Raw genomic sequence first — 27,116 nt, 5'->3', positions numbered from 1 at the left:
ACATCTTGTCCCTTTTTGTACGGTTCCCATTGTTGCCGACCTTGGAAGTAGCGACCATAAGGCTATTACCATGTCGATTTCTGTCTGGGGGCTACCAGTTAACACTCATCGCTTGATAATTGAAGATGTAACCCCCTGTAGACAGAATGGTATCCGTATTAAGTGGTGTATGGGTAACTCCGAGAAGTTGCAGCTTAAAATCATAGAAGCAGGGTTTGCTGCAATATATAAATGTTTGGATCCAGAGGCACCCCTTGAGTGCATTATAGTTGATTTTGTGGAGTTAGGCACAGTTATAAAAATATGTCTTACCATTACCAAAGGCCAAATCAAGAAGGAAAATGTGGGTTGGTTTGATAGTATGTGCACTAAATCTTTACAGGAACTTAAGCAGGCACTCACTAAACAACCCAGAGACAGGGAGGCTATTATATCCCTCAGACTGACATATAAAACCCATCTTATACGCAGGAAACAAGAGCTAAGGGAACAAGCTTGGGATGCTCTTAATAAAGCAGCTATATTGCATGATAGTAGGCTCTTTTGGACTACGGTTAATAGCCCCTTTCTTGTAAAAGAAGACTTCCCTATATTGTCAGCCCAGGTTAGTGAAGCGAACTGGGTTGCACACTTTTCTGGAATTTTTAATCCGACTAGGGAGGATTGCGCCAGTTTTTCCCCTCCTATGTTCGAAATGAAGTTAGCCTTGGACATTACACTACAAGAAGTGGATACTGCTATTAGTCAGAGTAAAGGGGGTAAGGCACCGGGACCTGACGGGGTCCCGGTTGACCTGTATAAATCCAACCCGACACTTTGGAGTCCACTCCTAACACAGGTGTTTAACGCCTCAGTCATGGAGAGTACACCACCTACCTGGAGCGAATCCATAATCCTACCCATCTACAAGAAGGGAGATAGAGGAGAGGCCAAGAACTACCGCCCCATCTCCCTTCTGGATTCCTCCCTTAAGATTATGAGTAGGGTTCTCCTGATGCGTTTGGAAGAATGGGCGGAGGAAAATAAAATTCTGGCCGAGTCCCAATACGGCTTTCGCAAAGGCCTTGGGACAACAGAGCAGTGTATCAATCTCGACCTCCTTATCGGAAAATACACGAAAGCGAAACAGGGCTCTCTATTTCTCTGTTTCGCTGATCTTTCGAGTGCCTTTGATTTAGTGGACCATACTTTGTTATGGTCCACTTTATTGGACATGGGAGCCCCCCAGCAATTATATACTTCCTGGCCAAACTCTACAATAAGTTATCGGCTCTGATCCGTTATGGCCAGGCAGGTGAATGCACTGGGAAAATTAGGGTTAAGTCAGGCATAAGACAAGGCTGTGTGCTGGCCCCTCTGCCCTTTTCCCTTTTTATAAATTCTATGGAGTCCGAATTGAAGAGGGTACAGGCTGACTCTCCGCAGATTGGTGGCTACCCTGTGCCAGTCCTGCTATACGCCGACGACACGGTTTTACTCTTGCGTACTCCGAACGGGCTCCAAAATTTAATGAACTATTTTTATGACTTCATTAAGGGGAGGAAACTGAAAATTGACAACTCCAAGACTTACATTATGGCCTGTGGCAAACGGATGAAACTTTCCAAGCCGTTTCATTTTAGTAATCACAAAATTGAGGTGGTGGACAGATTTTGTTACCTTGGAGTAACATTTAATAACAGAGGGACTTGGGCACCTGAGATTTCAAACGTGAATGCTAGGATGGGCAAAAGCTCCTCTGGAGTTTTTCGCTTTGCATCTAAGCTAGGTAGTCGCCGCATACCAGACATGTTAAATATCTATAGACATAGATGTGTATCTATTGCTCTATATGGTTCTGGTATATGGGGCTATTGTAAGCACAGGGAACTACAAGTCACTGAGAATCGGTTCCTTAAAAGACTCCTTTGTTTACCCTCCTCGGCATCCAATGAACTGTGCCATAGCGAGGTGGGCATGAACCATCTTACAGACCTAATGGGAATGAGACCTTTAATGGTCTGGAGGTCAATCTGGGTTAAAGATGAGACTGATTTCACCAGGCGGATTATTTTAGATTGTCTCAATTTGGACAACGCCCGCAAGATTCCCTGGTTAAATTACGTTTCATCTTCCTATAGTGAAATCTTTAACCTGGACATTGTTAATGACCCCCATAGTGCTGTTATTGTACCAAAAAAGGAACTTAAAAATGTCTTTATTGGGACCAAATCTAACTTGCGCAGGGCGAAATGCAGCCTCATGTCAACTCATGTATTTTATTATTCTAATATGTTGGAAGACAGGGGCATGCCTATGTACCTTAAAACTATTACCAAGCAATCGCACCAGTTTGTTCTCACGAGGTTGAGACTTGGTATTGTACATAATCTAGTGGCTTTTCCAGTGATGAAAATTCATAGCCAATCCCCCTGCCCCTGCGATGGCCTATCCAGGCAAAGCACTTTGCACTTTATGCTTATTTGCCCTCTTTATATGCACCTTCGCCGTTATTATCTCAGACCTGTTTTTAGGAAATATTCTGTGTATACTACAGCCCAAGCATTGAAACTGTTATTTGCACTTGATACCATAGATATCTGTTTTTTTTACTGCTACCTTTTTACCTAAAGCTGTTTCACATAGGAAAAGCCTGGTGTTTTAATCCTTTTAATCCCATTATTGATGAGTTGTTTTCTCCACTGAAATGTCTGTAGCCTGTGTTTTATATAGTGTATGCTTTTGTGATTGTTTTTAATAATCGAATAAAGCCTTGAAATTGACTCCTGAGGGGCCTGTATTTTACACAGTAGTGTTTGGGGAATGTGCGTAGTGTGGACCATGTAGTAGGTGAATAGATATCTGCAATAGGAATATTACCTAAGATGTCTTAGTAGCTGGTTTCTTGTGGGTGCAATCCACTCTTAGCACTGCAAGTATTATGAGCGTAGCTTTAGTGCAGCATGTTTGAAAGCACTTGACAATCCATCTTGTTATTCCACCTTTACAAATAGGATTTTCCAAATGTTTTTTTGCAAAAGCAAAACTGAGTTGTTTTGTTTAACAGGTGGGTTTAGTTTTCTCAATGTAATACTGTAATTCCCTCTTGACAACAAGTGCATGCAGTGCCCTCTCTGCAACAGATTCTGGATTTGCCAAGAAGATGGCTTACTCCATTGTTCAGTCAACATGGAAAGGGGAAACTATGGAAGAAATTTAGGGTTTGTTGTCAAAGCTACCCATATTCCTGTGAGCCTGCATAAAAGAATACACAACTGTCAGTGCTTGTATCTTACAGATTCTTCCAAGTGAGATGATAGCTGCCATAACGGTTTCTTCCCAAGACAAAAGTTGCATGCCACAAGAGGGAAGTGGCTCGCTGTGCCATAGGATCAAAACTATATCTCAATGACGAGAACTAAAGAGGTTGAAACAGTTCTGGGGTTGCTTGTGGTCCCTTACTTAAGGGTCCTCACCTGACACTTCGGGATGGACTGTTCTCATGAGAAGCAGGGTCAGTACTGATTAATTATGACAAATTTAGCCCCTTGACTAAGTTGGCACAATCAGCAAAAAACAATTTGTTGGACTGCCACCCCAAGCAAAAGCCATTGGGAAGACTGTGTGCAAGCACTCCACTCATCACGTTTTGTATGTATTGCTTAAAATGAGGCCATATCAATCTTCTTAGGACTCTCGTCGAATTCCAGAATGGCACTGGAGGTGTTTTTGGAAGAATGACTCTTAAGGCATTCCATCAAGGTCTTAACTTGAGTTATTTTAAAAAGTGACAACGGCTCTCTATTTTGCATGAAGGCTGCCACTGCAGCTAAATATAAACAAACATAAGTGTTTTTTAGCTCAACTATAATAAATAGCAGATGATATTCTAAACAGGTGTTTTTAGACGTCTATCTTTTATCCCAAACAGTAGGGGACAAATCTTTTCCATTAAACAGCTTAGCAGGCATGCATGGTGGCCTTCTGTGCCTCCCGCAAGATTTACATATCCTCGTCCTCTAGGAGATTAGGGAAACAAACTAAGGCCACAGGTGCCAAGCTGGTAGATTTGATTCACTGAGGTCTTGATGTCTCAGCAGACCCTAATGCCGAGTCAGGAGGCCTGGTCTGAGTGGCAGTTTCATATATAGATTTATCATAATTTCAAGCAGGGTAAAATACCATGGCTGTCTCGGTCAACTTGGTGCCAAGAGAATAAGGGCCATCAAAACACATGGTAGTATCCTCGCTACGTATGGGATCTGCCCAGTTTTTCTACAGTGTATTGCCCATAGATTGTAGGAACTTAGAGGTGACTTTTTTTGACACGTTGCATTCTGTGTGGTGGCAAAAAGATGGGCTATGAGAGTGACCCTTTTATCAAACTAGTTGTGTTGTACTTGGGAATTAATATTTAATTCATGGACTTGTTGATGAATACAGCTTGACAGTTATGCAAAATCGTTGTCCACTCCCAGGAGATGCTCTACTAGTAGTAGAATGTAATTACGAATGGGTCAATGCCAACTCTTTTTAGGCTGACAACCAACGTTGCGGGTGAGCCAATTCCCAGACTGCTTCTGGATATAGGACATAACTCACTTTGGGTGGATAGGAAGGCCCTCACACACCGACCTAGTCAGTGTCATGCTTCATCACTGGGCCCCACCAAAGAGGCCGAGTGCCTCTTTGGTGTGCTGCGACACCAGAAAGACTGCGGAGCTGGTTGTGTGAAAAAGGGCGTGCTGTGAGGGTAATTAAAATTAAAAGTGCCTAAAAGGGTATCAGTAAAAAAAGTTTAATGAGTGATCCCTAAGACACAAATGAAGAGTATTATGTGTCTGAATTTAGCTGCCAAGGTTTTAGGATTGGTTAAATTCAGAAAGAATACTTAAGTCTTTCTGAATTTAACCAATCCTAAAACATTGGCAGCTAAATTCAGACACATAATACTCTTCATTTGTGTCTTAGGGATCACTCATTAAACTTTTTTTACTGATACCCTTTTAGGCACTTTTAATTTTAATTACCCTCACAGCACGCCCTTTTTCACACAACCAGCTCCGCAGTCTTTCTGGCGTCGCAGCACACCAAAGAGGCACTCGGCCTCTTTGGTGGGGCCCAGTGATGAAGCATGACACTGACTAGGTCGGTGTGTGAGGGCCTTCCTATCCACCCAAAGTGAGTGTGTGATTCTTATCCATCTCGCTCCGTCTCTGTGGCTGTTCTGAGACCGATTTGACCTCTCTGTTTTTGTTTACTTGTATCTAACCGGGGACTGAGAGAGTGTCCTTGAATCTCCCTACCTCTCCCATTGTTGTTTTGTATAGGACATAACTGTCAGGTTGCCTGTCTTGATGAGTACTGTTTTGTCTTGAATGAGGAGAAGAAATGCCCTGAGTGCCAAATGTATTGCTCAGAGCTCCAGGTAATTGATGTGGAGTCACAGCTGCTCTTGCATCCAGGTGCCCTGAACAGCTATACTGCTGAAATGTGCTCCTCACCCTAAGCGTAAGGGGTGCTTGATAATTGTCACTGTGGTAGGCGGCCCAGGAATGCCCAGTAACAAATGCCCTTTGTATGACCACAGGAGAGTGTGGTAGGGTCTGGGCCCTACCAACACTAGGTCTTTCCATTGATCCTCACTTGTGATTATTGCCTGGATAGGCACTCCTGTAGAATCATGTGTACTCTTGCATGCATCACTACAACTATGAATGATACCTTCATCTTCAACGGTTTTATTACTGTTCTCACAGTGAGTGGATGAGACGTTAGAAAAAGGGGCAGCAGTTTTTGGAATTCCATAACGCTCTCTTGATTTGAGTAGGTTTTTCGCATGATAAAGTTTATGAATGTTCCTCGAAAAGTATGGATCTGCTGTGACAAAAGAACTGACTTTTTAGCACACATTACAAAACCTAGCCTGTGTAAAAGACACTGCTGTTTGAGTGTGTGCTAGGCATCGTTGATCACTTCCGCTCTTTAGAAGGCAATCGTCTAAGAATGAACACCCATCAATCGCATTTCTGCAGAGGTGCACAACCACCACCGCTGGGAATTTGTTGAAACCCTTGGGGCCATAGTGACTATGAGGGTGACTACCTTGAAATAGTAGTGTTATCTACTTACCACAAATCACAGGAGTAGCAGTGCTGCACTTGATGAATTGGGATGTAAAAGTAGGTGTCCTTTATGTCTAGGGTCACAATGTGATACCCCGTCACTGAGCAAAGGAATTGATGTCTTGCAGGGTGGTTATCTTGAAGTCCTCCGACTTGAGAGGTCTGCGATCTAGCAGCAGCCTGAAAATGTAATCCTTTTCGGGATAACCAAGTAAAGGGAGTCTCCTTAAATGCATTTATGAGGGAGTAAGCATGACTACTTTGGTCTATGACTCCTTTGCACTCCCTCCTGCAATAAACGTACATGGTCTTGACTCATTTCATGGTGATGCTGTAGTATCTTTGGTAGTGTGGAACTAATCTAAGCATTACCCCTGCTGTACCACTGAGTGCAGACATTTGTCAAGAGTTTAGTTCTCCCCAGCGTGGCAGGAAGACCCTCAACTTTCTCCTGACATGTGTTGTAGGAATGGCAGGCAACTCACTCTTTGGAAGTGGGGGACCCAAGGCTTTACTTGCTCCGGGAGGTCTTTGAGTTTAAGTGGACTTGGAGCCTGAAACTGGATCTAAGGGTCAGTGCCTGCTGTGGTTTGCATTAAAGCTCTATGCCTGACTGCCTCTGGAGTGGAGCCCTGCCTCGATGCAAGGGTGTTTACAAGGTTGTCTCCAAATGCTGATCCTCCAGCAAAAGTAGTGGAATGGAGGCTCTAGGGGTTGTTTTCATCCTAGGAACTTTGCCTGGGGGGAGTAAGTTCTTTGTGCTTCTCCACTGCTGACATTATAGGTGACAGCAACACCTGATGCTGCTAGATGCCTGAAGAATCTGGCTCTTCTCCCTCTGCGCAAATGATTTCTTCAGGGGCAAAATATGGTGGAGACTTTGTCCTGGGGCATTATAAGCCAAAGAAGGGGCCACAAGACAACTTAAGACAGAAAAGTTTTCGGAACAAAAACTAATTGCAAACGTCCGCACCAAATATTAACTGGCAGGAATATGCAGATCATGTGTATTCACAGTCATAACCACACGGTAAGAATTGTAAGTCTATTACAACTGAGAACGACATCCATTTTGCATTCCACTTCCAAAGTTTTTTTGAAATGGATACATCAGTCATCATATTTTCATTCAAGTCTCTGGACAAGTGATCCCTGACAGGCCGATAAGCTCTCTAATGGGGTACCTGTTGAACATAAACACAAGACAAGTGGGACACATATTAGGGAGAGAAAAACTCCCCCACCCACTAATGAGGGAGGGAAGAGGCACTCATAATAAAAACCTTGTATGATGTTCTGTCCTGTAAATAAGGTCTGAATAAGGACTGCCTGCTTACAAGTATTTTTGACTGTCACCATGTTGCCTGCCCAATGCTTGTCTGCAGAAGGCAGCAGTAAGCATAACAGAGTAATCCATAGTGTAGGGCATGTCAAAATGGTGTGAATGGTTAATGTGTGGCATGGATGCCACTCTTCGACAGACCTCTTCACGACATCCAATGCGGCTGAGAACATCGTTGAATTCTAAAGCCTCAAGTGAAGTCAGGGCCTCAACAGGATGTTAAATGACCCGAATATCAAGGGCCCCTCCACAACGTTGGTGGCGCTCAGGAAAGGGATCAGGAGGCTTCTAAAAATGCCCTGGCATTGTTAATATTGGCATCTGGCTATCAATTGTTTCATGCAACATGGCAGCCATATTAAAAAGTATTATTTTTAGCATTTTCAATATGGCTGCTGTATTGCTTCATCACGTTGAGGCACTCAACTTGGCGGCCATCTTGAAATTATGAAAACAATGTTTTATATAGCTTTAAGACAACCAGTTGCCGGTACTTGCTTTACCAATGATGTAATTTTATTGATTTTACAGCAGCAAATAGTAGGATCTGTATGATAAGCAAAAACATAACTGTTCCATTGACACAACAGCGACGGCTCCAAAAAGTGTTGTTTTATTATCCGATGAATGGGAGGGAGGCATGAAATTTAAGAAATGTGTTGGTGTGTTTACCTTCCTTCATATATTTATCTCTTTTACGTTTGGGCTTTACTTGGGAAGTATAAGGCACTTAGGGCCAGATGTACAACCTCATTTTGCATGCGCAAACTACCCGTTTGCGCATGCAAAATGTGAATGGGCTATGTACAATTCCTAAAAGGCGAGTCTCAATGTATTTGCGACTCGCTATTTAGGAATTGCGAGTCGCAATCAGGAAGGGGCGTTCCCTTCCTAATTGCGTACGCAAATCAATGTAAAAATGTTTTGTGACAGCAATTGCGGTCGCAAAACACTTGCAAATTACCACCCTCTTCAAGAGGGTGGTAATGTAGTCCCAATTTGGAAGGGGTCGCCATGGGACCCCTTCCACTTTATGACTGTCTATAAAAATATTTTTTAAGGGCAGGCAGTGGTCCCAGGAACCACTACCTGCACTTAAAAAATGAAATGATAAAGTTTCATTTTCTTTTTTTTTTTAAACGCATCCCATTTTCATTTAAGGAAAACGGGCTACATTTTTTATAAAATGCTTTATTTAAAATCAGGCCCAGACATGTGGGTCTGCTGAGCCCAGCATACCATACCTGGGAGGGTCTGTCATTCCCAATGGGCTCGCAAATTGCAAGAGGCTCATTAATATAAATGAGCCTCGCAATTTGCGACCCCCCTAGGAATCACGAACAGTGTTAAACACACAGTTGTACATGGCAAATTGCACCGCGCAATTTTCCTGGTCGTACATGATCTGCCCCTTAATTCTTCCTCAACTGACTCATCAACAGTCGACTTTATATGATGAGTGCACACCCATTACTACATCCAAACTGCTTGCCAACAGGACACTCGTCATTTCTGATTACATACCGCTTGTTAAAGGTTTAACGACATGGATATTCAATCTACAATTCAAACAGCGTGAAGCAAATGTGGTCAGGAATAGTACCCTAGCATCAAGATAGCAAACAGAAAAACTAGATTGGATACCGTTTCATGGTGTAGTGTTTCCACTCACTTTCGATCTTGGAAACAAACTCACAGCTGCCTTTTTCTCCCCTCTGACCTTGTAACTTGGCAGAGTACAGACCAAGGCATCTTACCAAAATCTATTGATATCCTAACTAGCCCCGATTTCCCATATCCCAATATTATTATGGAAGTTTCTTTTTCAACAGCTGCCTATCACATAACTGTTTCTCTCTGAGCCGCATAACGTCGTAAAGTGGTGATCACATTCCTAGTTTCCCCTTGACGTACTCATAAAAGCAAAATTCAGATGGCATTTTTTTGTGGAATTGGTGCCTCGTCTAACTGATGGTTCACTAAGAGGTGCAAGAACATGGAAGCTGTTTATTTAGCATTTCTAAGTGGTCCCCTGGGTCTATAGCTGAATAACAGATCACATTGATTGGACTCTTCATATATTTCATACACCGAGGACATCTGGACTAGCATATAATACATTTCTTTCGTGTTAGTCTCTGCTGAATTTACTAGAGTTTAACTAGATATTACTGGTTCACATTTTACCATTTCTGTCTCTATGGCTACATGACTATCTGAGAATATTTCAAAGTCACGTGAAGTGCATCCAATAAGACCATAAGCACTTTTCAAATCACCCTGCGTCTATCTTCACACCTTATTATCCTCTGGTTCTTGTGGGCTTGAATGGTTTGGGAAGTAGTCCATTTATTGGCAGCTGCTGCTTCCTTTGGTTTTTCAGGTTGCCTGGTGTCTGTGGGTGCGGTCTAGGGGATCTTCACTTCTTATCATGCAGTCTGCAATTTGCGAGCTGTAAGTGAGGGGATTGCATGTTGAGAAATCACCTAACACTACTGCATTAGAGGTATTGTTCTCTTTGAGAACAGGACCTCTGTTCCCTCCTGTTAACTGAGCCATTTGATTCCCCTTCATAGATTCCCACTATTGTGGAATTAGTATTTTTGAAGTATTTGCCTCACTTATGTATGAAGTATTTCACTAAGTAACTTCTGGTTGCAGCAGGCAGAGTCTCGGGTGAAAAAAATACTTACGATCTGCAGTGTACCTTGGATCTTGTAATCCCAACGGGGTTGGTGACTCCAGATACCTGCCCCATCTGGATTACTTCAACATTCTTAATGAGGGCCTTAAATAAATGTGATTTTTACATTGTAAATCTGCTTAGGGTCTTTTCAATAGTGATGTAAGGTACGTTAGATAACACTAAAGGCTAACATGTAACCAATCTTAGAGGGCCATAAGGGCGGGGGTCCTGTGGGGAGTATTAGGATGTGCCCGCCACAGTGGCGGGCACATCCTGTATATTTAGCATTGTGGCGGGCGGTGCTCTCTGCACCGCCCGCCACAATGCTAAAAAAGCATATCAGCATTTGCATAATCAAAGCAGCAGGCACCCCCCGTGTTCACCCCCCTACTCTCCTTCACTCTGGGGGCCCGCACGGGGCCCCCAGAGTGAAGTCCGCCTGCCTTTCCGTGGCAGCATTGCCGCCACGGAAAAGCAACTGCAGACGCCCATCCAAATATGGCTGGCGGTGTCTGATAGACACCGCCGCCAAATGATCCCTTTTCCGCCCCGGCCGCAAGGCGACCGGGGCGGAAAAGTGGCGGGCGGTGTTGCCTCCGCTGAGGTTTCCCCCGCCATTGTAATGTGGCGGGGGAAAAGGGTGACGGGCGGGCATTTATGTCGGGCGGATTGCCACCGCCACCATGGCGGTGGCGATCCGCCCGACATCGCAATAGACCCCTTAGTCTCTGAATTATTTTTGCTTTTCGACAAATTAAAATGACAAACTACCTATTCACACAAATTAAGTCATGTTTACGTCAATTAAATCAAATATTTTGTTAATATCTTTTAAAAACTTGCCTGATATGCCACCATTGAATGGCCCTCTAGTTTCTCAGGAGATTTTTCACAGCATACAAGTGGTTCCCATTCATTATATTCTAAGGAAAAAATACACGTGCACAAATTAAACAGGTTGTTACATGTTGCAATTGTACTAAAAATACAGCGCCCCAATCAGATTCCTACTAACTCTGCAATGTTGTGTCCTTTAGGGTATTTTGTGGAGGACTGATTAAGCAATGAAATAGACCCAGATGTGTTCCAATTGGCTGGCTGCTCACTACCTATCTGCTGTGACCTCTGGGAGTGCCACTGCTTCACATGAAGACTGGTGGCTGCCATCCCACTCTGGGATTTCTTAGGAGGGATTGCCATACATATCTATTCACAGTAAAAATCAAAAGCAGAGAGAATTTGATGGAGCTCTTACTCTCGGGCCTCAGTACGAGTGCCCCAGTGCAGCTGCGTTTGTGTGCACTCCTCATTAATTGGCACAGTGCCCTCCTCAGTATTTGGCACATTCAGGGCAGTGATAACACTCTGCAATTCTCAACACTAGGTCACAACATCTGGCCGACAAGACCAAACAACAGCCAACAGAAAGCAGTTGGATCTGCCTCAAGAACCACACCCTCTGGGTGCTGCACAATCATCAGATAGAACGTCTCTTGTATACAACGAAAGCATCCAGTACATGAGGTTTTAAACAACCGGCTTCTATATCTAGTTTTAACTTTCCACATTTGGACAGATAAATGCCCCTGTTGGATTTTAACATTTATTTTCATAGACTACATCATTAAATGGAAGTACTCCTACTTTGTGAATATGATGAAAATCAAGACCGTTCATGTGCTTGTACAAATATCTAAAAACAAATAAATCAGGATATTTTAAATAGTTAGTCATTAGTGGAATTTTATTAATCTTGGCAACACTGACCCTCAAAATAACTTGACTGCAAATGGTGAGGATAAAATATGCAAGATAAATGATTAGGATAGAGAAGTATAAGTATACTTACCTATTCTGTACCGCCAAAAGTCACTTAGCATGGTGTTATTCCGACCTCCAAATATGTAAATAAATCCCCCATACATTGCACAGGCATGCTTAAATCGATCGCATGGAGCCAGTGATCTCTGAGGTATGGGCTCCCAGATCCAATCCCCAGATTCTTCCTTCATTCCTTTCTATGGATTTCAATCATGTGAAATTACACCAGACAGTTTCCATAAATGTAGTGACAGGAAACTCATTCTGGGAGCTTCTTCTAAAATCAATGAGTTTCTGCAAACACAAGAAGAGAAGCAGACATTAATTTTCTCATGGGTTATGTCCTTAAAATAAAAAAAATCTGCACAAAATATTCGTTCTGTGGGCTGTTTCACCAAGTTATTTTCTAATCTGCTACCATTTCTGAATGGCAGATTTTGCGTTGCTTAAATTTCTAAATTTGTTTTCACCAGAAGGGGGTGTGGATAGGGGCGTCCTAATATTTATAGACTGTATTTGCTTCCTCTTCAATCTTTACAGAGACATTTTACCCTCTTTTGCAGGACTGCCCAATGAAGGCCCAAGGTGGTAAAAGGCCATGCCGAATCACTCAGGATATACAGGTAAAATACATTTGTGAACAATTATTCTGAGCTGAAATTATTTACATGGTCAAATGACTGTCATGAAAGTGTATTATGGCTATGGTGAGGGTGGACTATCGGTGCACATGCTTGTTCTTTTGGGACCCTCCTCAAACCTCATTTAAATCTTTTCCTTGATTCTTTCAAATACATACTTGCTTAGCATGCAAAATTACATTTGACACTGTCTATGTTTGTTTATGATGCCTCTCCTTCACCAGGTGCTTACATGCCTCCACTCCTTTCGAATGTCAGAGGGTAACAAAAGGAATAATTATATAACCCGATATACAGGAGGAAGGTTCGATGACGAGTGTAAAAATAATAAAAAAAGGAGTTAAGGAAATCACAGTCTTTTTACGGGCTATACCCGTCGGTAGAGGCAGCCAATAAAGTTAGATTGTTGCAAAGGTAAATACATGACCCGAATTAAAAACAAAAAAATAAAACATTTCTATGATAAAAAATTTCATAAAATGTTGGAAGTCATACAAGCTGAGGATTAGAGAAAATTCTGGAGGTTGGTGAACAATTTAGCAGACACGCACTGCAGCCCTTACAGGGCTCGAAAAATCTAAAAATTGGTAATAGTCCTGCAGGACTAGTACCTTAAAAAATTTCCTCGACCTAACTGCAACCTACTTGACCTCCGTCTCTAAAAGCGGAGCAAAAGTGACAAGATAACAAGATTTAAAGGCATCTTTATTGCTCATTAACTTTGTGAGCAATAAAAATACCTTTAAATCTTGTTATCTTGTCACATTTGCTCCGTTTTCACAGACAGAGGAACAAAAGTTGGTTTGTTTTCCTACTCGCCAGAAAGGGCGAGTAGGACCTAAAAACAGTGCGACCTTGTTAAATTTAGCTCAACTATGCGAGCGGTCGAGTGGAATTTTCAAGCCCTGCCCTATTAATAAGATTGATGAATGAGATTGGTTAACACACGTTAAAAAAAGTATGGCCTAACGATTGCAAATTATCCGAGATTTGTTTATATAGTCGATTCAGCGACTTTGGAGTTATTTTCTAAAGTGCACATCAAGAATATGATAGACTGCTTTAAATTAAGTAGGGCTGCAGGATCGAATAATATTCCAGCAATTGTTTTCAAAACAAATATGGATTGTCAGGCAGAGAATCTGAAGTATCTGCATCAATGGATAGCCGAAACGGGAATTATCCCGGAGGGGCTCCGTGACAAAACCCTTACTAAAGAAAGATGATGGTAGAATAACAGCAAACTATAGGCTAATCAGTCTTTTAGGTGTGACAGCAAAAATATTTTAAAACATCGTGCTCACAAGGCTAGACAATTGGATCTTAGAAAATAAGCTCCCAACTTTAGAACAAGGTGGCTTTCGTTCAAGACATTCGACCATAGACCACTGTTTTGCATTATGCTGCACACTATTTTGCATTATGCTGTTTTTTGAAAGCTAGGACCACTTTGCAGGCTAGCATTTGCCAAAACATTTGTCCGGCAATGTAGGAAGCTGGCTATTTGTGTGGTGTACCAAAATAAGGTGCACTATATATAGAAAGTGCAGATGATCCTTATTGGCTTATTGGGCTTACATTAATAATATCAAAAGCTGTACCTAAGGATAAACTCAAGATCAATTTAAAATAATAACATGTTTTTATATAATTATTAACAACAAGAACCTCATAATCGGGCAAGTCCTTTTAGACATTATCAAATTTTACAGTCAAAACAATAGAAAATGACAGCTTTCAAATTGGAGGCATACACCTCAAACGCCGTAATGTTTTCCTATGGAAGAAACATTCACTGCATAGGGTCACTTGCAAACGACTTACATGACTGATCTTCTGGGCTTAAGGGGAGTAGGGGTCAAGGTCCTAGAAAGCACCAAGAATTCAGTTTTACCTTCCCCGGATGTCCGGGTAGAAAGGTGCTTTCAGCGGTGGTAGCCCTGGACGATACATGCTGTATGTAGTCAATGGGAAAAGTACCTGTGGAAAAGAAGCTGCAAGGGTGGACTATGGGACAAGCCTGGCAGGGGGGTGTGGCTAGGCACGCAATGGCGGAGGTCGCAATCGGGTAGAGCTCCGAGCCGAGCTCCCCTTCCCTGGGCCAATTCTCCGCCAAATTTCCTCGCTGCCGCCTGAAATTGCAGGCGGATCATCACGGAGCTATTCTCGGCATTCTAGCCGACTTTTGTACCGAAGGCCCGACCCTGTCCGCACCGGACTTTCCTGCAGGCCTCAAGCGAGACTCACTGCTACCTGGCCGGCGAGAAAGACTACTTGAGGCCGCGGCTTAGGTCTGACACCTGGGCCTCACCATTCGGCCCGCAGTCTAACATTCGCGGCCTCCCTGCCCGCTGGCATTGGGTCCTGGGAGCCCTCTAAGCACTCCGTCTCTGGCTCTCCACTGCTCCTGGGGAATTGTGGAAGACCCGGACTGAAGGAGAACAGGGGCCTGACCGGCGGCATTCACCCGCCACTCCGGCGACGACCCGAGGGAACAGCTGCTTGACTGCCTGCTCCCGCGAACGGAGACGACACGACACCCCCTGTGGTGCAGCCATCAAAGCGCCGATGGAACTGGAGAACCGGGTAGGCGGCCCCCCCCTCCGAGCCTTGCCGAACGACCGTACCCACCCGGCGGGGCCCCCTCCTTGCGCATATGCGGTGCTGCGGTGAGCGGCGGACGCTCCTGGGGCCCTGAGACGGACACCGAAGCCCACGCGGGGGCGGCGCCGGAGCCCCACCGAGGCTTCACGCCCATTGCGGACCGCGGGTTCCACTGGCGGGGGAGTCGCATGGCCCCGTGTGCTGCGGGCTCTCCCTAGGCTCCCTATGATCGGCTGACTTGTGGGGCCCCGGTAGTAGCTGCCCGGCTGCGCTTCTGCCAATAGATTGACGCCATCGGGGGCGCGCGTTGCACGGGGCAAGGACTTTGGGCCTAGTGGGGAGAGAAGAGCCGCACGCAAGCGGAGAGATCTTGCGCTAAAGACATCCACAACCGAAGAGACCTGGCCTCCCTACAACGAGTGGAGAGACAACGGGGCCACAGCCACGGGCTCCTGGGCCCTACAGCATAAGTGCGAAGACGCTCTGCCTGCCCACCCTGCCCCGGAGCCTCAGTAGACATTGCAGGCGTGGGACGCTTTGCCAGCACACAACCAGCTACCTACAATGTGAGCATACTCACTTGGAACAGTTGCCAGACGTCTGCTCCATCACCCTACTCTTCTGCCGGAGAACCGACGCCATTGAGGGCACGTGAGGCGCCAAACGAGGGCTCTGGGCCTGGTGAGGAAGGAGAAGCCACACACGACCGGAGGGGCCTCGCACTGCGCATTTCCACGGCCGAAGCGACCTAGCTTCCTTGCAACACGCAGAGGAGCGACAAGACTCCGGCCATGAGTTTCTGGCTCCCCCGGCACACACACTAAGGTACGCTGCCTGCCCTATCTGCCCTGAAGGACCTGTGGATCTCGAGGGCAGGAGATCGTCTGCTGCTACGCGGCCAGCTATCCACAACATGTACATGCCCGCCCCGGGCTGCTGACCGACGTCTGCTCCGCCATCCTACCACATAAACTTACTCTGCGAACTGGAACGCACGGTGCGTGGGACGCCGGCTGGCCAACCGCGTGGAAACCGACACAAGAAACGGCCACACCGTCACTTTCAGACACTACCGGAATCGTACTCCCGAAAAAGCCTTCTCCTCCTGACAAGCAAGGCTGAACTGATACCCAGGCACACCTTACCACGAGCCGACAGACATCCAATTCTCCTGCAACCCCGACAGGACTGATATCCCAGTAGCACTGCCCATGTCCGGAGGGGTAAGAACGCGCACCGGAACTGGAGGTGCCCCGCCGAAAGGGAAGACTGATAAGACACTAAGGAGGATGGATGCCGACCAGGTGACCACAAGACTGGATAGCGTGCTAGCTGCCATGGAGCGCTTGGAGGAGTCGCTACAATCGACCAGTACATCACTGGAGTCCAAAATCGACAGCGTCGCCATAGACCTCACCCACCTGAGGGACGATCACAAGAAGCTGGCGGACCGGACCAAGACTCTGGAAGGCACAGTGGCGGATCTTGAACCCAGAGTCACCCAAACAGATAAGCAAGTACAGGACCTCCTGAACAGAGTAGAGTTCCAGGAAGACCGTGACGAGGATGCGGAAGGATGAGCACGATGAAATAACATCAGACTTGTGGGGATCCCGGAGAAATGGGAAGGCAACAACCCTGCCCAACGGGTAGAGGACTGGCTGCGAGACATACTGCCAGAAGACACACTCTGGCCCTACTTTGTGGTGGAACGGGCGCACCGCGTACCCACGAGACCACTTCCCACAGGCTCTAACCCAAGACTGCTGCTCCTTCGGATACTGAACTATCAGGACAGAGATACGGTCCTGCGAGAAGCCAGGCGACTTGGGGAGATACGAATAGACAATGCCACAGTTATGTTCTTCCCGGACTATACCATCCAAGTACAACGTCAAAGGCACTCGTTCCTGGAGGTAAAACGGAGGCTCCGCACAGCAGGCCTCAAATATTCCCTCCTCTTCCCTGCGAGGCTATGAGTGGTTGCGCAGGATAAGACTTACTTCTTTAACAACCCCGAGGAGGTGAGCTCCCGGCTGGACAGCGGCACTGACACAGCACCCAGGCAAATACAGGGCTATGAATCGAGGCCGCGGACACGTGGGCCGAGAAGTCGCCGCAGGAACAGAGACCAGCAGGCCCGTCGCCCGGAAGAAGCAGCACGCCGTTCTCCGCCAGCGGACCAAATTCTTCAGGAACAGCGAGATGCACTCCGAAGGGTTTCCCAACTGAGCAGTTCACCGGCATCGGGCGTCGCACTGGGCACCAGCCCACGGGTTGTTCCAAGCGACGATGAAGCTGTTTATGGAATTCCGGACTCTCAGCTTTTGGTGGACTTGCCGGATATCACACCGCAGACAGCCGACCTGCTTCATTGACATTACACGAGACATCCATGCGGAACCTGCTGTAACGGAGGGGACGGCGGCGGGGGCCGGCTGGGCGCTGAGGCGCAACTGGTGCTTGGTGTTGCCGGGAGCCTCTTTCCCCCCCTTGTCCATAAGATGGATGGTGGAACGCTGACGCAGTGAGTATTGCCCCAATCGTGTAGACACAGGCAAGGTGCGGTAGTGGTGGGGTTACTCTGCGTTCCTTCCTCCTCCCCCCTCCTCTGCCTGCTGGCCCCAACGAACGGGGAACTAATAATGCCAGGGGCCCGGGTGGTGTGAACAGTTTTACTTTTTCCCCTTCTATGGCTGGCTGGACTGGGACCTCTGCACGGCAGGCAGCGCCACATTCCGGCGCAATGACTTTGGCTGCAAGATGCATATATCATATGGCCCGGGGAAGGACATTGATCTCCTTCTTTGTCTAAATAACTAAACCGCCAGGACTGTGATTAGCACACGATACCCCCTAGACTTGAAAGGTTGTCCCTCTTTATCGAGAGTATGTACGGTGGCCTGTTTCGCTACTGCCCCTTTGGCATTCTGGTGTGGTTCACCCACAGTTGGTTCTTGTTGTTACTTGTTTGCCCCCCCTTTAATGTCTTCCTGAACTGTGCTGTGTGTATTGATGGGAGTGGTCGTGGGAGCGCTAGGTGGGGGGATGCAATGGACCCGGGTCTGGCTGATGTATATGGAAATAGGGGGAGGATGCCTGCATTGATAAAATGTCTACGATAAAAATCTGTACCTGGAACATTAGAGGCATGCACACACCAGCGCGCCGTTATCAGATATACACTTACTTGAAAAGGCATCAGATTCACATTGCACTCTTACAAGAATCGCACTTGAACAGGGCAGAAGTGATCGCACTGCGCCGCAGATGGAGAGGGCAACTGTATGCCACTGAGTACTCCTCATATGCCCGTGGGGCGCTATAGTGGGTGAAACCGGGTACTCCCTTTACAATGACTGACACCCACACTGACCCAGAGGGTAGGTATGTGTTTGTGAACGGCCGCATTGATGGGCAACCCATGGTTCTGGCGTCCATCTACTCTCCAAACACGGAACAGGGGGGCTTCCTAGCACACCTTTCAGAGAAATTGGCGCCCTGGCATGGAGTCCCCTGGATTCTCGGGAGGGATTATAACACAGTATTGGATGCTACACTAGACCGCTCGGCCCCACCCCGGCCTGATGCATCATCTCTTGGAGCCATAAGGGCACTCACCCAGTGGGCGACACAGTGGGACTTAAAGGATGCATGGCGCGCCCATAACCCTAGCACCAAAGTAAACTCCTATTATTCAGGGGCGCAGCAGTTGCATGTCCGCCTAGACAGATACATGGTGTCATCAGAGCTACTGCCACACATCACAGACTCTCAATACCTTGGCCGAACACACTCGGACCACAATCCACACACACCGACAATAGCTTGGGAACGCCCACACCCGCCCATCCCTAGATGGCGCTTACAACCAGCCCTGCTGTTGGATGCTCCCTTCAGAGACTCCCTGCAAGCCTGCGTAGCACAATATTTCACAGACAACTCGGGCACAGCGTCCTCCCCGCAGATTGAATGGGACGCCTTCAAGGTTGTGGTACGGGGACACTGCCTGGGTACACAGGTTAACATGCAGAAAAAGCTGGAGGCTGACCTGCGCCGGGTAGAGGCTGACTTGCTCCGCCGGGAGAAGGAAGCAGTGACAGGAGCAGATGACCAACTATGCGAGGCTCGTGAGGAGCACACGACATTACTGGAACGACTACGCCACATCAATTACGCAGCCCACTCGGCGCGTGTGCACCAATACAGTGACAAACCCGGGAAATTGTTGGCCTGGCTAGTCAAACAAGAGAACCGTACAGAGCCGGTGTCTTCCATCCAAACGACCGAAGGGGAGGTAGTGTACACTCAGAGTAAAATACACCAAGCCTTTGTGCACCACTACCAAGCCTTGTACAGGTCGCAGCTGAGGGTCTCAACGGAGACTATAGCAGACTATCTCGCTAATATTCAGATGCCTTCCCTTACGAATACACAGCGGGGGGACCTAGGGGCGCATTTCACACAGGAGGAAATGCGCGAGGCTATTTTCGCTCTCTCCAACGGCAAATCACCTGGCCCAGATGGCCTACCCGCCGAATTTTTTAAAACATGCTCGGAAACACTGATCCCGGAACTGCTCAAAATGTACAATGCTGCAATAGACGACTCGGCACTCCCGGCTACACTTAATGAGGCTACCCTGGTTTCACTCCTGAAACCCGGTAGTGAAGAAACATGTATGGGCTCCTACAGGCCTTTGGCCATGTTAAACACCAACTACAAAATTTTCACTTCTCTATTAGCCCGGCGCTTAGCCACTGAGGTCCCAGCCTTGGTCCATCACAACCAAAATGGATTTGTACCTGCGAGAAGCACCTCACACAATATTCGCCGCCTCTTCCGAATACAGGAAGCCGCCACGTTGCAATGGCCGAGATCGGGATGTCTGGTTCTGGACCTCGAGAAAGCCTTTGATTCCGTGGAATGGCCCTATCTCGGGGCGGTGCTGGACAGATTCGGCCTGGGCGATGCGTATGCTGACATGGTTGGGCTCCTCTATCAACGGCCCAGTGTAAGAGTACGAATGGGCAGATTGCTTTCGGAGGCAGTGCAGGTGCGCAGAGGGACCAGACAGGGCTGCCCCCTGTCGCCCCTTCTCTTCTCTCTGGCCATAGAGCTCCTAGCGGCGCTGTTGCGGATGAGGGGGACGGGATGGGGGATCCCGCTGGCTGACGGTGTACATATAATCTCGCTTTACGCAGACGACCTGCTTCTGTATGTGCGCAACCTTGCAGCTGTGCCGGGCTTATTGTCGGAAATTTTCCAGTCATTTGAAGAGGTCTCGGGACTTAAGGTCAACTGGGCGAAGTCCGGAGTGTACTCGTTCAGTCCGGACACACAGGAATGCGACGTGCGCCTCAGAGGAGTCAGACTTACATAGTATCCCACCACATTTAAATACCTCGGAATGCACATCTATAGGGATACGCAGAGCATACTGGAGGGTAACCTGGTGCGCGCTATATTCTCGCTGCGCGCCCAGATGGCCTTCTGGAAGAAACTGCCTCTGAATGTACCCAGTAGGATAGCACTATCCTAAATGATAGCATTACCTAGACTGCTCTATCACTTCGCCAATATCCCACTATATGTTCCTACCAATGTATTCCGTGAACTAGAATCAATGATCCGCAACCTGATTTGGAACACTGGGCGCCCTCGAGTGGCTCTGGCAAAACTCTACTCCCCAACTACAGAAGGGGGGCTGGCGGTCCCTAACCTAGAGCTGTACTATCTGGCGGCTCAGCTACAATGGGTGACACACTGGCTGAGCGGCGCACACTTAGATGACACAGCCACCGCTACCTACGTATGGACACACGAAAATATGTACATTGTTTCATCCCTTGACTAAGGGGCCTCGCCCGCTACCGCTACATGTGGCTGTGGCCCGCAAATGCTTCCTCCGTAGCCTGAAGCTGACCCGGGAAGTCAAGCCTAACGCCCCCGCGCTTCCCCTGTTGGGTTCCCCCAGGAGGAGTGGAATGGTGACACTGCGCATTCTAGAGAGCTGGACTACGGCTGGGGTGGAAACCATGGGCGACCTCTATGCGGATGGAGCCATGCTCCCATTTGAGGAACTGATGGAGGGCACGGGTCTGCCAGCAGGGCAGTTCCTACTTCATGCGTCTATTCTACGCGCGTGCACGGAGTCCTGGGGCGACATTCAGGAGGAACCACCGATACACCACCTAATGCAATACTTGCATGTTATGGGCAACGGTTCCCATATCATCCACTGGCTGGCGCAAGCCCTCCTCATGCACACGCAGCGGTCTACACAACCACTACGAGACAAATGGGTGGCCCTCCGAGGGAGGAACTGGACGGACAAGGAGTGGACCATGATCCTAGCCAGCCCCGTGAATATCCCACGTACTCCCGTTTCAAGACAATACAATTTTACATTCTACATCAGGCATATTTATCGCTGGACAAAATCAATAGGTATTTCATGGTCAACACCACTACCTGTCCCAGATGCAACCTGCTAGGCGCGGACATTTTGCACATGATCTGGCATTGCCCCTCTCTAGCCACATATTGGAGAGAGGTGACATCTCTCCTGACGCGCAGCGCTGGCTCAGGGCTACCGCACACATGGGAGGCTTGCATTCTAGGATTATACAAAAGAAATAAACTCAATAAACTACAAGCCAGGTTCTGGGACCTAGGCCTTATTACTGCCTAGCGGTTGCTCACTAAACACTGGAAAAAGAAGGAACCACCGCTCACTAAGTACTGGTATGTTTCCTTCACTAACTGGGCTAGGGCGGAAAGCGTTGCATTACACTGAGAGGAAATAGCGGGCTTAAGAAAATTCCCAATTGCACAACTCTGGGATGACATAATGAGCTCCCTCCAAAAGGAGGGCATGACCAGAGGGCTCACTTAGAGATCGCCACATGCGGGGAAACGCAGGTGGAGAAGGCGTAGAGATACTAAGGACACAGACAACAATGTCCCCTCATGACGCCCGCACGCCCGGAGCGCTGGAAATGTAGTGCCTACAGATCGGAAGAAGCTTGCCTCCCCCCCAGTCGCATCGAATAATGATTGTAACATATGTCCGACACGCTAGCCGCGGGTCCGGGCACCCACCCACACGGCGATCCATTGGTCCATGACATGATATAATATTTTCCTGGTTCTTTTCACGACCTCGCTCCCTCATATGCACTCTTCCACCCCACTCCCTCCCGCATAAATCCCCCCGTTTATTTTCTTGTTTCTTATCTCTCATATATAGCCTTTTCTTCCTTGAACGTTTCACTCAGGATGCACACACAGACGCCTGGCAAGTCCGTAATGTTACTCCATGGATGATTGCATACCTGGGGACTTATTGTTGCCCCCGAGTGGATATGGTTTAGGGAATGGGTATGGCAAGTCATCACTACCAATCAAGCCACGATGAAGAATGTAATGTCTCAGGGGTCTAGAGGCACACCCTACTCGGCCCCCCGGAATCTACGACATTTCGGACGATGCCACACCAAGTCAGCTAGACATGAGGTGGGCACACATAAGGGACAAAATTACATGCCACCTCCCACAGAACGCGAAAACACGATCTCCTGAGACCACATATCCCTACAAATGGGGGTACGAATGACTAGCACAAAGTTGCATTAACACGGAGCGACACTGCTCGAGCCTTATGGCTGCAAGGCCTGAAGTAAGTCGCATCTCCCCAGTATACAATTAGGCTATAGTATTTATCCATGTTGCATATCACCCACTACATTGATAATCAGTGGAGATTTACCGCTCTAAGTAGGTGGTGTGAATCACATTAGGGATAGACAGAACACGTGTAATAACTAATCCTATCCAAAAGACACACTTACAGGGTCTGTCCGTGGACATCATGAGTTTCAGTACAGTGGAAACCGGAATGTTACTCGATGGCACAGCCAACTATCTGGGACAAACCGATAAGAACTGTTAAGTTTACAGAGTTAAATTCTTTACTTATAAAAAGATAAAACAAGACGTCATTTGAATGTAAAATTGAACTATGAGCATGCGTGATGCGAATGATGCAATTAATGTCATTTATCCTGATGTTACGGTCGGAAGAGATGTGTACCTTTCTTTTGTTTTATCTTTCTTACCATGCATTGAAGAGTTGCAGCCGGCCCCAAGGGTTGTAGGCTCCGCATTGTGTACTGCTCTATATACTACTACTAAACGTCTTACAAAAAAAAAAAAAATGGGAAAGCCCGGCATAACCCAAACAGGGGTTTTCACACGTGGGGTTCTGAGGGCAACAGAGACAACATACGTTTCAATGGCTGGAGGGATCGGGTGCATAGGTATTGTGTCCGGAGGGTAGTCAAGGTTCCCAAGGTTCCCCGGGCACCTGTAGAAGGGGAAAAAGAAACACAGCAAGACTACTTCTGGTGTGGAGCTGGCCTCTAGTGAAGTTCCTTAAAGTGTAGGTTTGTCTTGGTAGTGGTCTCCAGATTGAACACAAACAGTCTTGATGCTTGCAACAGAAACTTGTAGCCTAGGTATTTGTGTGGGGTGGCTACTGGTGTCTCGATACTTGGTGGGGATACGGATCTGGCATCCTGGAGCATGGAGACCTCTTCCTGGATGGCTGTTGCATTGGTGGACCCGGTGGTCAGCAGATCGGTGTACATGACGTTGAGGTTGGTGCCTGCAGGCAAGTGGCTCCTCTACTTCAAAAGAGATGTTGGCTGGTTAACGAAGTGCTGGAAGCGTACTGATGCTTTTCGAAGATGTACAGCTGCAGGATGAGTTGGGTCTAGATAACTGTTGGGATAGGAGCAGGCACCCAGGGTTTAGTGCCAAAGTCCACAGCTTGTCCCCTGTTCTCGAGTTCTTCAGCTCTTGTTTGTCGTTCTTCTTATATTAGACCACTTCTCATATTAGACCACTTCTTGCGGGCAGTGGGCATAACCCTGTTGCAGAGTTCCCAATTTAACCAAAAACAAAATTATAGAATTCTTCTTTAGTGGAGCACATCAAGGAGCCCACCTTAGGTGTGTGACTACCCTGGTAGTGCAACACGCCTACTTGCATAGCTAATTTCCCACCTGCCTTGGTGCAATATTGGCCTTAGGGCAGGGGGCAGCATATCCCAGGTCCCAATATTAAAGGCGACAGAGGCTTTGAAGCCTCTTGCCTTGATGTGATAAATCACTAGCCTCCCTGCTGAAGGAGGCGAGAACACCGTCCGCCAGAGCAGACATTGTTTCTGGCCTCAGAGAGCGTGGGCTCTCACCTGCATGGGGTCAGAAGCAGGTCTCTGGAGGCAAGATGAACGATACCAGTCAGCCAGCACACTAAGGGGCTTGTAGGTTTTCAGGAGGCCACCTCTAAGGGGCTCTCTGAGTGCATGTTTTAATAAACTCACTACTGGCATTAGTACGGATTTATTAAGACAAACTGTTTGATACCAAACACCATAGATTTCAGTAAAGCCATCATGTAGCTGGGGAACTCGTAATGACCAGTGCCCAGTACAGATACTCAAGATCACTTCCCCGTTCACTTGTACTATCTAGTAATTGAACCTGACATCACAGGGGCATATCTGTTCATGAAGTGTCCTCACATGTAATATAATGCATCTGCCTTAGGGCTATAAGGCCTGCTGTAGAAATGACTTACATATATTGCATGCAGTGTCTGTGGGCATGGAACTCAGGCTGTGTGTCAGGTTGTGCTTTCAAATTTGTTTGCACAATTTCATGCAGTCTGCAATGGCAGTCAGCAGGAGTTTGGTGGTGGGTCCCTTAGGGTGGCACAATACATACTGCATCCCTTATGGACACTCTTTAGTACCAATGCCCTAGGTTACAGGGGTACCATTTACTAGATACCTTCAGAAGTGCTAAAGGTCTTGCCAATTGGGGTACAACTGAACTGTTACCTTCGGGAACGAGCACTAGTCCTGGGTACCTGGTTAGCAGGAACCATGTTCACTTGAGTCAAAATTGCAAAAAAAAATACCAGGCAAAACATGGGGGTGACCATGTCAAAAGGGGCACTTTCCTACTAGTAATAGTTCAGAAAAAGAAGCAAATCCAGTCTAAGGCTGGTGCAGACATATCTTCTCCAGCCTTTCAAAACTGAGAGCGGATTTTGTTTTACATCTTATCACGAGTAGCGGTGTGAAGGAAAAAATAATGGTCATCATGGGAAAAAAGGATGTCTTATCAGTAGCTAACCACAGCTGATCCCATCTCTCTTTCTGATTCGAACCCCTAAAATGGATGTCATTTAGTAGAAAATGTAACTACATATGCTAAGAGTTATTTAGGTTTAAAGCATTTTATTAAGACAAAAAATAGGAGGCAAGGGAGCATGAGGGGTAGGGTTACATACAATCAGGTGAGAAAAGCTGAGCATAAATTTATGAGTGCGATGGTGGACAAAGCTACTGCAAAGAAAAAAAACAATGGCAAATGATAAAAGCTGAGTACAGTCGACACCATCATCAAGCAGACCAGAAAAGGAAAAGCAATAATGCAGGAAACCAACCCCACCCCCCCCCAGAACCCCCCCCCCCCCAAACAACCCAACTCACCCCAACACCCCCCCACATCCCCCCGTCCAATACTCGGCTGATAACACAACCTGCCCTCCCGCCACGCCCCCCTCCCCCCGTGAGCCCAGATCTTGTGCCTCCTTAGTCGGTTGAAATCACCGGCGGTGTTAATCTCAGAAGTCTGAGGTATCTCGGGCAAGTGAGTTCCCTGAATTCAGTAGTCAGAAGCGCGTGGAAGGGTTGCCATAGCTCATCAAATTGGTCCACGTCCCCCGCCACCATAAGCGATAATTTCTCCATACCTAGCACGTGCCAAAGCCTGTGCAGCCAGCCTGTGATGGAGGGGACCGTAGTGGTACGCCAGTGGATCAAGATGTTCTGAATTGCTGAACCCAGCGCTATCGCAATTTGCCTGCCCCTACGGGACTTCAGCGGGTACATCAGGCCATTAGGAAGGCCTAGCAATACATACGCCGGGAAGCGCGGCAATTCAGTTGCAAAATGAACATCAATCTCGTCAAGAACTTCCTTCCAGTAAGCTTCTAACAAAGGACAATCCCAAAGTATATGTGTAAGGGTCCCCAACCGACCACAACCCCTCCAGCACGCCTTCTCAATATGCCTGTTCATTTCATGGAGCCTCTCCGGGGTGTAATACCAATACGTAGACACCTTGGTGAGTGTTTCCGTGAGGCCTGTATGATATGCAGAGTGTCTCGCACGGTGCGCAATTTGATCCCATTCCTTATGGCTAAGCGTCCTTCCCAGTTCTCTATTCCATCGTTCCCTGCCCGGATTATAGAAGTGAAACGGAGGGGGCTGTAGGAATTTATAAAGATCAGAGATCAGCTTAGCGTCAGAGGCGCGTGTCACCAACCACCGCTCGTATGGCGTTATCTGACGATCAGCAGTGTCCCGCACCTGGGGTTGAAGCGCCCAGTGCCTGACCTGCATGTATCGCAGCCTGTCCGACTCAGACAAATGGAACTCCTGTTTCAGTTGCTGAAAGGGGGCTACCCCCTCCGGCCCATAGATCTGGAAGAGCGCTCGGCAGCCCGCCGCCCTCCAGTGAGAGAAAGCACCTGGCTCCATCCCGGGGGAGAAGTCAGGATTGTCCGCTATCGGTGTGAAAGGTGAAGGGGAACATAGTGAGTTCACGAACCTCGCTGACTGTGTCCCATACCCTTAAGGGAACTCGCGTAACGAAGGAAGCGTAGAGATTACGGGGGCGGTGAGCCCGGCGCATGAATGGAACCTCCTGGAGGGTGCACCCCGCCACTGCCTGGTCCTGAAAAAGCCAATGCTTGTCGGATTCCCACCTGCTCCACTCCACTAGGTAGCGCAACTGCGCCGCCTGGAAGTATTTCCGGAGGTCCGGGATGCCAAGGCCCCC

The 27,116-nt window shown here is 47.4% G+C and overlaps 1 protein-coding gene across 1 annotated transcript in view; it reads right to left on the bottom strand.

The window, feature by feature from the left end:
• LOC147732589 (uncharacterized) overlaps positions 1 to 27,116 on the bottom strand; it is a 428,162-nt gene that overhangs the window by 344,295 nt on the left and 56,751 nt on the right. The window contains exons 2-3 of the mRNA XM_086957108.1: positions 11,982 to 12,247; positions 10,976 to 11,055 (exon numbers count right to left, since the gene is read on the bottom strand). Of these exons, the coding sequence (XP_086813234.1) occupies positions 10,976 to 11,055; positions 11,982 to 12,144 (243 nt within the window). The 5' untranslated portion in view covers positions 12,145 to 12,247. The remainder of the gene's footprint in view (positions 1 to 10,975; positions 11,056 to 11,981; positions 12,248 to 27,116) is intronic.

Source organism: Lissotriton vulgaris, chromosome 2_1 (assembly GCF_964263255.1).
Source record: "Lissotriton vulgaris chromosome 2_1, aLisVul1.2, whole genome shotgun sequence".
NCBI lineage: Eukaryota > Metazoa > Chordata > Amphibia > Caudata > Salamandridae > Lissotriton > Lissotriton vulgaris.
Note: the sequence above shows the minus strand (reverse complement) of the source record. Positions and strands in the feature narration are given on the sequence as shown.